General features: G+C 48.9%; 1 protein-coding gene across 5 annotated transcripts in view; it reads right to left on the bottom strand.

The window, feature by feature from the left end:
• ABCC5 (ATP binding cassette subfamily C member 5) overlaps nucleotides 1-12,475 on the bottom strand; it is a 343,171-nt gene that overhangs the window by 117,080 nt on the left and 213,616 nt on the right. For all 5 annotated transcript variants that reach the window (XM_085635623.1, XM_085635619.1, XM_085635620.1 and 2 more), the window contains one exon: nucleotides 11,845-11,988. In XM_085635623.1, coding sequence (XP_085491749.1) covers nucleotides 11,845-11,988 — 144 coding nt within the window. The remainder of the gene's footprint in view (nucleotides 1-11,844; nucleotides 11,989-12,475) is intronic.

The following is a 12,475-nucleotide window of genomic DNA, read 5'->3' as shown; positions in this document are numbered from 1 at the left end:
TCCTTCAGGAGTGTCGAGGGAGGTCCTTGGGTGCCGGACTCGGGGTCACAGTCGCCGTGGGGTCGTCCTCGTGGTCTTTGTCCACTCCGGCACTGGGTAGGCTTGGCTGGTGCAGAGTGTGCTGGGTTCGCAGTTCCGGGCCGCTGCCAGGGATTAGAGGTCGGTTTTGAGTAGAGCCTCTACTCATGGGAGTCCCAGGGGCTTAGAGCCAAAAGGTAGCCATGTCCTGGTTTGTGAGGTTGCTGGCCACAAGAGATGCCGGGTTGGAGCAGGAGCAGGTTTGAGGGTCGACAGGCCGGTAGGGCTGGGGAAAAAGCAGTTGGTGTCTTCCTCTTTTTAGCAGCTGCAGGGCAGGTCTTCTTTCTTCTTGCTCTTCTTTGTAGTTTTGAATCTGAAATCTGCGGAAGGAAGGTTCAGGGTGCCCCTAAATACTAGATTTAGGGGCGTTACAGGTAGGTGTAGGGCAGGGACCAATGGGTCCCTGTCCTGGGGTGGGTACACCCCCTATTCTGCCTCTCTCCTGTGGGAGGGGGGCAGTAGCCTAGTCCTGATAGGGTAGGGCTCCCCATCTTCAAGATGGCGAAAGCCCGGAGATGTGCTTCACCTCGCCTCCCCCACCTGAGGGGTGGGGTTGGCAGGCTGGCACATCCCCTGTCCTTATTTGGGGTTTCCGGCCAAAGCTTCCCGCCAGAGTGGGGGTTGCAGTGGCCTGGGGAAACTCACAGAGGCGGCATGCCTTTGAAGCTTCCCCCTGCCCATCCTGGGGGAGGAGATTTAGCACCTCGCCCAGGATGTGCATTGTTGCAGGCCCAGGAGAGCAGGGGCTCTCCTACCCAGGGGTCCAGCAACATGTCTGCTGGGTGGCAGCCTAGGCAGCCTCAGAGCAGACGTGGATTGTAGGTTAGGTTTAAGGGGGCACCTCTAAGATGCCCTCTGGGGTCTTGGTACATTAAATCCCACACTGGCATCAGTGTGGGTTTAATGTGCTGAGAAGTTTGATACCAAACTTCCCAGTCTTTAGTGTTGCCATTATGGTGCTGTGGAGCTAGTGTTTGACGAGCTATCAGCACCATGTACTCTTAAATGGCAGCACTGCACTTGCAGGGCTCAGGAATGGACCTGGGCACTGTAGGGGCACAGGGCTCCTGCGCCCACACCATTGGCATAAGGCACCCAGCTAGAGGGGTGGCTGATGTATGCCATGGCAGTGTAGGTGATGGGCATGGCACACAGGGATGTGTGTCATGTCGACTTTGTTTATGTCTTGCACCCAAACACTCAGCCTGCAAAGGCAGTGTGTGTGTGTGTAAGGGTACAGGGCCTCTAAGGGTGGCACAAGGAGTGCTGCAGTCCTTAGAGTCCTTCCCTGGTCACAAGGCCCTGGGTACCTAGGGTACCATTTACCACGGGCTGACATGTGGCCAGGGTTTGCCAATTTGGGTTTTGTTTGTTTTAGGGAAGGAACATAGGCCCTGGGCACCTAATTGGCAGGAGTCCAGGGCACACTCAGTCAAAGTACATTCAGCAATTCAGCAAAAAGTGGGGGCATACCATGCAAGAACGATGGCACTTTCTCACAAGTTAGTATTGTTATATAATGTGGATTGTTTTTGTATGCGGCTTTCTTACAACTGAAAGATAGCACCGTGTAACTGACGGGACGTCAGTTTGAGCCCGATAAAACTAAAAATATTCCGGAACACTGATGGTTGGGGTGTAAGGGGACACTAAAAAAAAAGGAAAAAAAAAGGCAAATGCTACTTACCAGTATGCATCTGTTCTTGGCATGTAGAGCTGCATATCTACACACTGTGCATAGATCGCCATCTGGTGTTGGGCCCGGATGTTTGCAGTTGTTTTTCCTCTTGGAAAGTCTTTGGAAGTCACGAGGTATGTGACTCCTCCTTTGGATCGTATTGCGCATGGGCTTCGGCTCCATCCTCAGATTGTTTTTCGCCAGCAGGGAAAAATGGAGCGTAGTAATAACAGTGAAGATGCCCCTGTGTGTTGTATCTAAATAAGATAAACTGGAACAGGAGGCGGGTGGGCGTGTGTAGATCTGCAGCTCTACATGCCAAGAACAGATGCATTCTGGTAAGTAGCATTTGCCGTTCGAGGCATATGAGCTGCAGATTACACACTGGGTATAGATTATATAGCAGTACCCATCCTTAGCGGCGACCACCCGTATCTGTTGTAGTGGTTTGAAATAATGTTTTGAGTACAGCCTGGCCCACACTAGCCTGTTGCTTAGTTTGCACATCTACACAATAGTGTTTAGTGAAAGTGTGCGGTGTTGACCATGTAGCTGCTCTGCAGATATCATCTAATGGGATGTTCCCTAAAAATGCCATTGAAGCCCCTATTTTACGTGTAGAGTGGGCTTTAGGGGGGAACGGATAGCGTTAGTTTTGCTTTGTGGTAGCAAATCTGAATGCATTGGACAATCCACCTAGCTATCCCGGACTTGGAGATGGTGTTGCCTTTGTGTGGTGGCGAGAAAGAGACAAACAGTTGTTTGGTCTTTCGAAAAGGTTGTGTTCTCTCGATGTAGTAGAGTAAGGCTTGTTTGACATCTAATGTGTGAAGAGCTCTTTCTGCAACGGTTTGTGGTTGCGAGAAGAATTCTGGTAGTTCTACAGATTGGTTTAGGTGAAAGGGAGAAATGACTTTAGGGAGGAATTTTGGGTTAGTACGGAGAACAACCTTGTTATGGTGCATTTGGAGAAAAGGTTCTTGAATGGTAAGTGCTTGTATCTCACTGACCCTTCTGAGGGAAGTGATGGCTACAAGAAAAACGGTTTTCCACGTTAAAAATTGGAGTTCACGTTTGTGTAGTGGTTCGAAGGGAGGCCCCGTTAGTCTGGTGAGAACGATATTTAGGTTCCACACAGGTGAGGGTGGCACTCTGGGGGGAATTATTCTTTTGAGGCCTCCCATGAAGGCTTTAATGGCAGGTACTCTAAAAAGTGATAGATGTTGCCTGTTTTGAAGATAGGCTGCTATGGCTGCAAGGTGCAGTCTAATAGACATAGGCTAGATTGCATCTTTGTAGGTGTAGTAAATAGCCTATGATGTGTTGAATAGACAAATCTAGAGGATTGATGGTATTGTTGTGGCAATAGACAACAAAACGTTTCCACTTAGCTGCGTAGCACGCTCTAGTGGTGGGTCGTCTAGCTTCTTTAATGACGTTCATGCAGTCAGGGGGAAGATTTAGGTAACCGAATTCTAGGATTTCAGGAGCCAGATCGCAAGGTTGAGCTGAGCTGGGTCCGGGTGCCTGATCTCTCCATGGTTCTGGGTTAAGAGGTGTAACTTTTGGTGCGGTACTACAGAGAGTTCCAGCAGTGTGGTGTACCACAGATGTCTGGCCCAAGTTGGAGCTACTAGGATTAGTGTGAGGGAGTGTTGTTGTAGTTTGCGCACCACTAATGGAATGAGTGGGAGAGGCGGAAAAGCGTATGATAATCTGCCTGACCAGTTCATCCAGATCGCATTGCCTTTGGACAATGGGTGTGGATATCTGGCGGCGAAGCTTGGGCATTTGGCGTTTTCGTGGGTGGCGAAGAGGTCTATCTGTGGATGCCCCCACATTTGAAAGTACGGGAGAAGAACTTGCGGGTTGGGTTCCCACTTGTGGAGTTGTTGTGTTTGTCTACTGAGCAGATCTGCCATAGTGTTTTGGACTCCTGGAACATGTTGGGCTAGGAGAAAGATTTGCTGGGGTATGGCCCATCTCCATATGCTCTGTGCGAGCTGAGAGAGCTGTGGAGAGTGTGTGCCGCCTTGTTTTTGTATATAGTACATGGCTGTCATGTTGTCTGTGTGGACTAGGACTGCCTTGCCTGGGATTTGTGTTTGAAAAGATTTTAGGGCTAAAAATATGGCTAGTAACTCCAGATGGTTGATGTGGAGTAACTTTTGTTGAGGTGTCCACCTGCCCTGCATGGTGTGATGTAGTAGGTGAGCTCCCCAGCCGGAGAGCGATGCGTCCGTTGTCAGTACTATCTGAAGAACCGGGTTCAGGAACGGTTGCCCTTTGGAAAGGTTTTTGGTGGTCCACCACTGCAGAGAGCGATGGGTACGACCGTCTACCAACACCAGATCTGTCAATTGAACCTGGGCCTGGATACATTGGCGCGCTAAGCACTCTTGGAGAGGACGCATCTGGAGTCTTGCGTGAGGTACTATGACTATGCAAGAGGCCATCATTTCTATTAGTTGCATGAACACTCGAGCTGGAAGAGTGTTGTGGCTGAAATTTGGAGTGTAGAGCCTGAATGCTGGTTATCCTAGCAGGACTGGGGTAGGCTAGAGCTCTTGAGGTGTCTATAGTGGCACCCAGATATTGTTTTACGTGGGACGGTTGGAGATGAGACTTTGCGTGGTTTACTGTGAAGCCCAGCTGGTGAAGTAGCTGGAGAGTGGCGTGCATGTGTTGTACACACTGGTTGTGTGAACTGGCCTTTATTAGCCAGTCGTCTAGGTATGGGAAGACATGGATGTGTTGTCTCCGCAGGTGTGCTGCCACTACTGCTAGGCACTTGGTGAATACTTGTGGTGCTGTTGTGACTCCAAATGGGAGTACTTTCAATTGGTAGTGTTGGCCATCCACTACAAATCTGAGGAACTTCCTGTGAGCGTTGTGCACAGGAATGTGGAAATAGGCGTCTTTTAGGTCTAAAGTGGTCAGGAAATCGTTAGTGTTACCATGTGAAAATGGTCTGAGTGTATGTATCTGTTTAGGGGCCTGAGGTCTAGGATGGGCCGTAGAGTCTCGTTCCTTTTTGGTATGAGAAAATATAGGGAGTAGACCCCCATATTTTGTTGGTTGGTAGGAACTCGTTCTATCGCCCCCTTTAGTAGGAGGGAGATTACCTCCTGCTTTAGTAGTGTTAGATGTTCCTGTGACATTGGGCGTTGTCTGGGTGGAAGGTTTGGGGGGTAGATATTAGTTCTAGGCAGTAGCCTAACCAAATTATTTGTGTTACCCATTTGTCTGAGGTGATGGTAGTCCAGACAGGAAGGAACTTTTGGAGTCTGCCCCCGACCGGAGTGGGATGGTCTGGGGGGAGTGGAGGGGAGTCATTGGGTAGGTGCGGAGGCAGAGCGGGCGGTGTTTGTCTTGCCTCTGCCTTTATTGTTGTTGCCTCTGTAGCCGCCTCTTTGGTAACCCCTTGTAATGGTGGATTGGGTCGGGGCCTTATATGAAGTGGAAGCGGTGTCAGAGGAGTAGCCTCTGGATGTGCTCCGAAAGGAAGAGCGGCTAAAGGAGCGCCTGGGAGGGTGCGATTGTAAGGCTCCCATAGACTTCGCCGTATCGGTGTCTTTTTTCATTTTTTCTAAGGCCTTATCCACTTTTGGGCCAAACAGATGTTGCTGGTCAAAGGGGTGGTTCAGGATGGAAGCTTGTACTTCTGGTTTAAAACCAGAGATCCTTAGCCAGGCATGGCGACGGAGGAGGATGCTGGTATTAATGGCTTTGGAGGCGGTGTCAGCTACATCTAGGGCACAGCAGATGGAGGTATTGGTAATGGTTTTGCCCTTCTGAATTAACTCATTTGCCCTATTTTTATATTTGTCAGGGAGGTGTTGCATTATGGCTTCTAGTTCGTCATAATGGGCCCTGTCGTATCTTGCCAGTAGCGCTTGTGTATTAGCGAAGTGCCATATGTTGGCAGCTTGGGATGCAGTGCGCTTGCCCGATGCGTCCAAGAGTTTTTAAAAAAATATGTATTTTTATTGATAGCTTTCAACATAAATAAACGTACATTGGCATTGAACAAGCCAGTAGTCAGACCATTGGTTTGTGCACAATCATTCAGAATTCAACTTCACGGTACATTAACATAACGGTATTGTGGGGCCCCTCGCTGGTCTTTAGTTTTACCATGTGTTTTCATAGCGGTTCTTAATCTACTATTGATCAACTGTAGTCTCTCAGTCACTCACTTTTGACTGAGGTAGCTTTTGGGGGGCACATATATTCCCTCTGTAAGTATTCCATCCTCCCCATATCTGGGTCCATTTTTTTGGGCAGCCTCTATGTACATATACTGTTTTTTCAACAACCATTGTGATATCCATATCTCTACACCATTGGGGAAGGGTAGGGGGCTGTCTGGATCCCCATCTTTGAGCTATGTTTCGCTTTGCCAACATCATTCCCAATGTCACCCATGTTTGCGCCATGCGACTAAGATCTGTAGGTTCCCATACATTAAAGGAGACACCTCCTCGGTTCCGGGAGAATCGTAATTTTTGTCACCTGTGAGAGTGTGCGCATGATCGCCTTCCAGTACTGGACTATTACGGGGCATGCCCAGAGGGTATGGAAGAGACTCCCTTCCTCACCACACTGCCTAAGACAAAGCGATGAGTCCGTCCGTTTAAGTTTATATAGGAGTGTGCGGGTATAATATGTACGGTGTAGAAATCTTAATTGTACCAGTTAAGTTTTGATGGTATCCCTACCTCTTTGGGGGAGGAAAGTGCTGTCTGCCAGTCTGTTTCGTCAAATTCTCCCAATTCTGTCTCCCATTTAGCCTTAAGGGCTATTAGCGGATCTGGCTGGTTATGTATTATTTTCCGATATGTTAGGGACGTGGCTTTTTTAGTCAAATACTCCATGAGAAGTCTATCCTCCAGCGGCGAGGACTCCGCTAACCGTGTCCCTGGCGGAATTGCAGCCCGGAGTGCGTGTCTGATTTGTAGGTAGCGAAATTGTTCAGTGTCTGCCAGGTCATACTCTGCCTGTAAGAGGGCAAACGTGACTATTTCACCTTTTTTCCAGAGATCTCCGACCCTCGATATTCCTATCAGATCCCATTGCAAAAATCCCTTGGTAGTACGCATCACTCCCAACCTTTTAGTATCCCACAAAGGTGTGACCTGAGTTATCTTTCCCTCCCATCCCAGTGCGCGTTGCGTCTCGAACCATATCTGCAAAGTATGTGCCATTGACGTCCAAGAGTTTTGACTCTTTGTCAGGTGGTGGTGCTTCGCCTGATGCTTGGGAGTTTGCCCTCTTTCGTGCTGTAGACACTACTAGGGAATCTAGTGGTGCTGGCCCTCTGATGTAGGCGGGATCTGTAGGGGCGGCTTTATATTTCATCTATGCACGGGTTAATGACCCTGGCTCTGACTGGGTCTTTAAAGACCTCCGGCGCGTGTTTGATAACTCCTTTGAGCATGGGCAGTATGGAGGTGGCCCTATGCGTGGTGTCAAAAGTATCGAGAAGGAAGCCCTCCTCCACGAGGTCGGTATGGAGATCCACCCCGTGATAGTGTGCAGCCCTTTGGAGTAAGTGGTTGAACCCTAATGAATCTTCTGAAGGAGATGGTCTCAAAGGGTAGAGATCATCTTGCGGGACGTTAGGAATGTCAGGGAGGTTCTAGTCGTCCCATGGGTCTGGGGAGCCTGTGGGAGTGGGATTCCCCTGTAGGTAGGTGATGAGGTATGTCCCCTATGTCATCATAGACATCATTATCATCCGGAGAGGGTGTGGGGCAATGATGAGGCGAAGGAGGAGGTGGAGGAGGGGAATGTGGAGGGGGTGGAGGAGGTGGTGAAGGCATTCTGAAAGGGGAAGTAGCAGAGTCCTTCCTCTTTGGAGGTGGAGCTGGGGCAGGCTTTTCCAGCGGTCTCTTTTTGATGCTGAGCATCAAATGTCCAGTTTTGGGGTCCTTGATCAATGTCTTTTGCAATGGATCAGGTGTAAAAAGTTCTTCCGAGGGTGGTTTGTCCGTCGGCGCCGAAGGCATCGGGGCCGTCGGTTTTCTTGTGTTGGAGTCTGCGCTAGTCCGCTGTTTGGAACTATGCGGCCTGGAAAGGGCTGTCTGTTTACTCAGTGCCGAGATAGTTTTCGGCTTCGAGCTATCGGTGTCGGTGGCCTTGTGTCTTTTGCTCGGTTCCGGGGATGGTGTTGGTACCGAGGAGCTGGAGCTGGTTTTCGGCGCAGACTTTCGGTATGGAGCTCGGTGCCGAGGAGGAGGCCATTTTCTTTTTCGGGGGGCTCTAGCCGCCGGAAGGCTTAATAGGCTTCTTTACCGGACCCGGTGTGGGAAGCAGTGTCTTTGGTCTTGCCTAGGCCTGGTGGCGAAGGCGTGAACGAAGACTTTTTCGGTGCAGTCGAGGGTTTGTCGGGGGGGGGGGGGGTAATGAGCTTCGGTACTCACAACCCTCTGTGATGTCCTCCACATCTGAATCGTCTGCTTCAGAGGCGCTGACAAGGCCCTCGTCGGTGTGTTCTTCTGGAGCGTCGACGACTTCCCCGAAGATGTTGTCTGGAGTCGCCGTCGACGAGTGTGCCATTGTTCTTCGTGCTCTTCGGTCTCGAGTGTTCTTGGACCGGAAGGACTTGCACGCCGGACTGTCTCGAGCCTCGTGTTCAGGGGAGAGGCAGAGGTTACATACTTGGTGAAGGTCGGTGTGGGGGAATTTGGACCCACATCGAGGGCACTTCTTGAAGGGAGTCCTTTCCATTAGCCAGGACCGGAGCTTGGGTAGGCCCGAAGGCCGTCGTCGACGACTGGAATCGAAGATCTTGATCGATGAGCCGCGCCGAGTGTGGAGATCGCGATCGAAAACAATACCGTGAATTGGGGGGAGGATTGAGCGTCAATTGGAGAACTGGAAACTGTTCAGAACCGGAGCGTGAAGATCACATCCGAGACCGATGGCGGAAAAAAAACAATCTGAGGATGGAGCCGAAGCCCATGCGCAATACGATCCAAAGGAGGAGTCACATACCTCGTGACTTCCAAAGACTTTCCAAGAGGAAAAACAACTGCAAACATCCAGGCCCAACACCAGATGGCGATCTATGCACAGTGTGTAATCTGCAGCTCATATGCCTCGAACAAAAGGTTTCATGCATATGCTCTTGAAAATAAAAACAGCACAGCCAACTATTACCCTCCAGTGCAACGCAATACTGTTTACATACATTGCTTCAAACACGAAAACAATGTTCCAAACTGTAAATAGTGCAAAAAGGCCATGTTGATTTGTGTTGTTCAATGCTAATTTCATCACGAGGAAGGCGCACCTGAATTCACTTCGGCACAACCTTTCTGTCTGTGACACTCAGGCAGCCACTGCCAGCAAGCACAGCGAAAAGCAAAATCCAGAACTGCATTCATACGCAGGCGCCATATCTTACGAAGTATTAAAAAAAGGAAGCGATTTAAAAAAAAAAAAATGTATTAGAGACTAGTGCATCTGTAGGCAGCACCATCTGACCAACGGGCAAATGTGTCAAAAGCAACCACACGTGGCGCCGATTATAGACCAGGGTCAAGTGTATAATATATTAGCACTTGGCATCATAGCCGGCGCTGCTGCTGACAGGCTGGGATCTCAATCCCTTTGTCCAAGTGCTTACGGCAGAACACTGGAGAACGCAGGGGACGAGGGGATCTCAAGGGGGGCAGGGGGATGAGGGGACACAGGGGAGGTTGACGAGGGGACATGGGGGTGAGGAGACATGGGGGGGCGGGGTTTGACGATGGAACGGGGAGGCCAAGAGAGGGGGGCTTTATAAAGAAGGCAAGTGCAAACATCGATGTTCTAATAACAGTAGTCAACGCCGTGTGCAACAGTTTAATTTTTCTTTTATTAGGAGGTAAAATGGATGTAACAGAATTTATAGAACTGCATGGCAAGCAACGTCAAAGTCAATAGCGGTGGACAGCGAGAGGCGGTGAGGTGGAGAGAGAGAGAGAGCGATAGATGCAACAGAGGAGAGGCAGGAATGGAGAAAAGCGAGCTAGACAGAGCAAACAGGGGTAGAGATAAAGGGGGGCTAGAAGGGAGGGGAGAAGGAAAGAGGTCAAGGGAGGGCGCGGGGGAGCGAGGGTGGACTGGTAGGGGAGGTGGAGGAGTGGAGACAAGAGAGAAGAAAATAAAAGCGGGGATGCTGAGGACGAGAGCGCAAGGGGTGGGAAAGCGAGGGCTTGAAATGACATCTGGGAAGATAGAGAGAAAGATGGAGGGGAGGGGGCACCGATGGGGTGGAGGGCTGGGCCGCCGGCGCCACCTGTCCGGATTGTCAAAATATAATCCCTACGTTTTGAGAACATTTCGGCGTTTTGCCTGCTGCGACCCTATTACATTTTTATCATCTCGGTAAGCATGTTCCAATTACGTTTTCTGCAAGTCCCTGAAAAATGTATTATTCTCCACAGAGTCGCTCAATAGATTTTGCAAAAGCGGCAACCTCACGGCAAGGTGGACATAGACGGCAAAACGGAGATGTGATCGAGGAAGGAATAGAATAGAATATCGGAAGTTGAAAAATATTGACGCTTTCTCTACAAAGGGATGCATTAGTACACGAAGCAAAAAATTACGTTCCCAAAATAGATAACAATTGCATTGCAGTGGTCTCTCCAATAGTACCCAACAGACTGTTGTTGTACATCTCAGTGTCATTTTCACAAATGCCATGTATTGATTCATTTTCACATACAGTACTTATTCCTTTTAGTTTAGCTTTTCTTCCCTTTCTGTTATTCCCTTCCCTACGTCACTATGATTTCCTTTGGAACCCTTGTTGGGTATTTATGTGACGTCATAGAATGTTCATGAGATTCCTCTGCTTTCTTTCACCAGATCAGTTTGTTGAACTTATCTCGCCTGTGGGCCTTTTTATCTATATTTATTCCTAAATAAATATTTATTTATCCTCAACTCGTCTTTTCTTCAATCCGCAACAACTGCACTGAGGAATTTCAAGTTACCTTATTTTTTCAATTAAAAAAGGGAAGATGAGTCGCCCACTCTCCCAACACCAGTCCTACGATACCAACAGGCCCGAACAACGGGCGACTCAGGCGGGCTACGCGTCTCAAAACACCAACAATCGGAACAACAGGCGGCCATGTTATGTAAGCGAAACAAATCAGAGGACGGCTATTGACGTCTCGCTAAGACAAGCTACTGTCACGGCAGCAGTCGAACGATCTTTCTTATTTGCGCGGTTCCGATGCTTTAAGGACAATGAATTTTCAAACAGAAATAAAAAGACTGTCCACGATAGCATCCTAAACGTCACAGATAGAAGTGATCTCATGCCACGCCGAGTATATAGCTCAGTGCTCATTAACAAGAGAAGACATACGCACCAGGGTGGCTTCCACGTCCTGATTTTGGCCGGTCCGTTACGTAAACTGTCCGATAACACGTTATGGTATAAACTAGAAACTGTTGTTATTTAGAAAGAAACTACACGGGAATCCGTGCTGGGGAGGGCAGAGAGTGGGAAACCAAACTTTGGGAGCCAGAGATCAAGATCGAGGAAGGAATACAACTAACACGGGAGAAGCGGAGAAGAAAAGAAAAGCGTAAGAGAGCGGAGAAGAAAAGAAAAGCATATTGGAGGGTGAGAGGAGACAAGCGTTCGACAGGCAGCAGCTGTTTATTTTTGCATCGCGCTTTCACTTTAAAGTGAAAGCGCAATGCAAAAATAAAAACGCGGCACCATGTCTCCTTTTTTTTGTCCGGCCCATCCGGACTGGATCGCTGGGCTTGTTTACATAACACGCCTCTTCGATAAGAAACTGCTTCATGACAGCCGTGAAACAGGCGATCCAGTCCGGATAGGCCAGACAAAAAAACCAAAAGGAGGCACCCTAGAAACCTTATTTCCAATGGCAGGCCACCGTTTAACATAAACGGTGACGCAAGCCAATGGAAATAAGGGGCGGGCTTCAAGCCCTTTTCTAAAACTCCTTATCTGCAATAAATCTCGCTGAGCATGTGCGCAGCAACGCTAGGCGAGACCTAAAAACTCACCTAAGTGCTAAACACGCATTGAAAATACTCATCTAAATGCTCACCTCAAAATGTGGGGTTTCTCCAAGTTGTAGGTTGTTAAATATGGCTGAATAGTCACCATTCAAGTTCATCAGCTCCTCATGTGTTCCCCTCTCCGTGATGCAGCCCTCTTTCATGAAGATAACGTCATCACAATCAACAAGGTACTGGCGAGGGGAAAAAGACATAACAGAATACAGTACTCTCCAGTCAAGCAGCAGCTAAAATTTAATTTCAACATTTCTCACCTTGCCCACCCTCCACCCAATTGTCTTTTCCAGGGAAAACAACCACAGTGAAAACAGTAACAAAAACTTAACCGTAACGGCCCGAATGCTGGAATTAATCTCGGTAACTGCTTTATGCTCTGGGCTTCATCCAAGTCAACAGTTTATTTGCTCACTGTTCAACTACAGAGGCCACCAAATGCAAATCAGTCTTGGGCCCTCCCCAGTCCAGACTGAACTGCTTGGCCACTTCCCATGTGCATGAAGAAACAACCAACCTCAGGCTGTTTTCACACTTGTTAGGCCTCCTAAGTAAGGTACAGCCTGTGTCCTGTGGTGAGCAGGCACGAGAACCCAAATTTAGGCATAATGATCACATTTAGAGCGAAAAACAAATCAGGTGAGGAGTGCAATGCTTGAATTAATC

Source organism: Triturus cristatus, chromosome 11, assembly GCF_964204655.1.
Source record: "Triturus cristatus chromosome 11, aTriCri1.1, whole genome shotgun sequence".
Lineage (NCBI taxonomy): Eukaryota > Metazoa > Chordata > Amphibia > Caudata > Salamandridae > Triturus > Triturus cristatus.
This window is presented reverse-complemented; position numbering and strand designations above follow the sequence as displayed.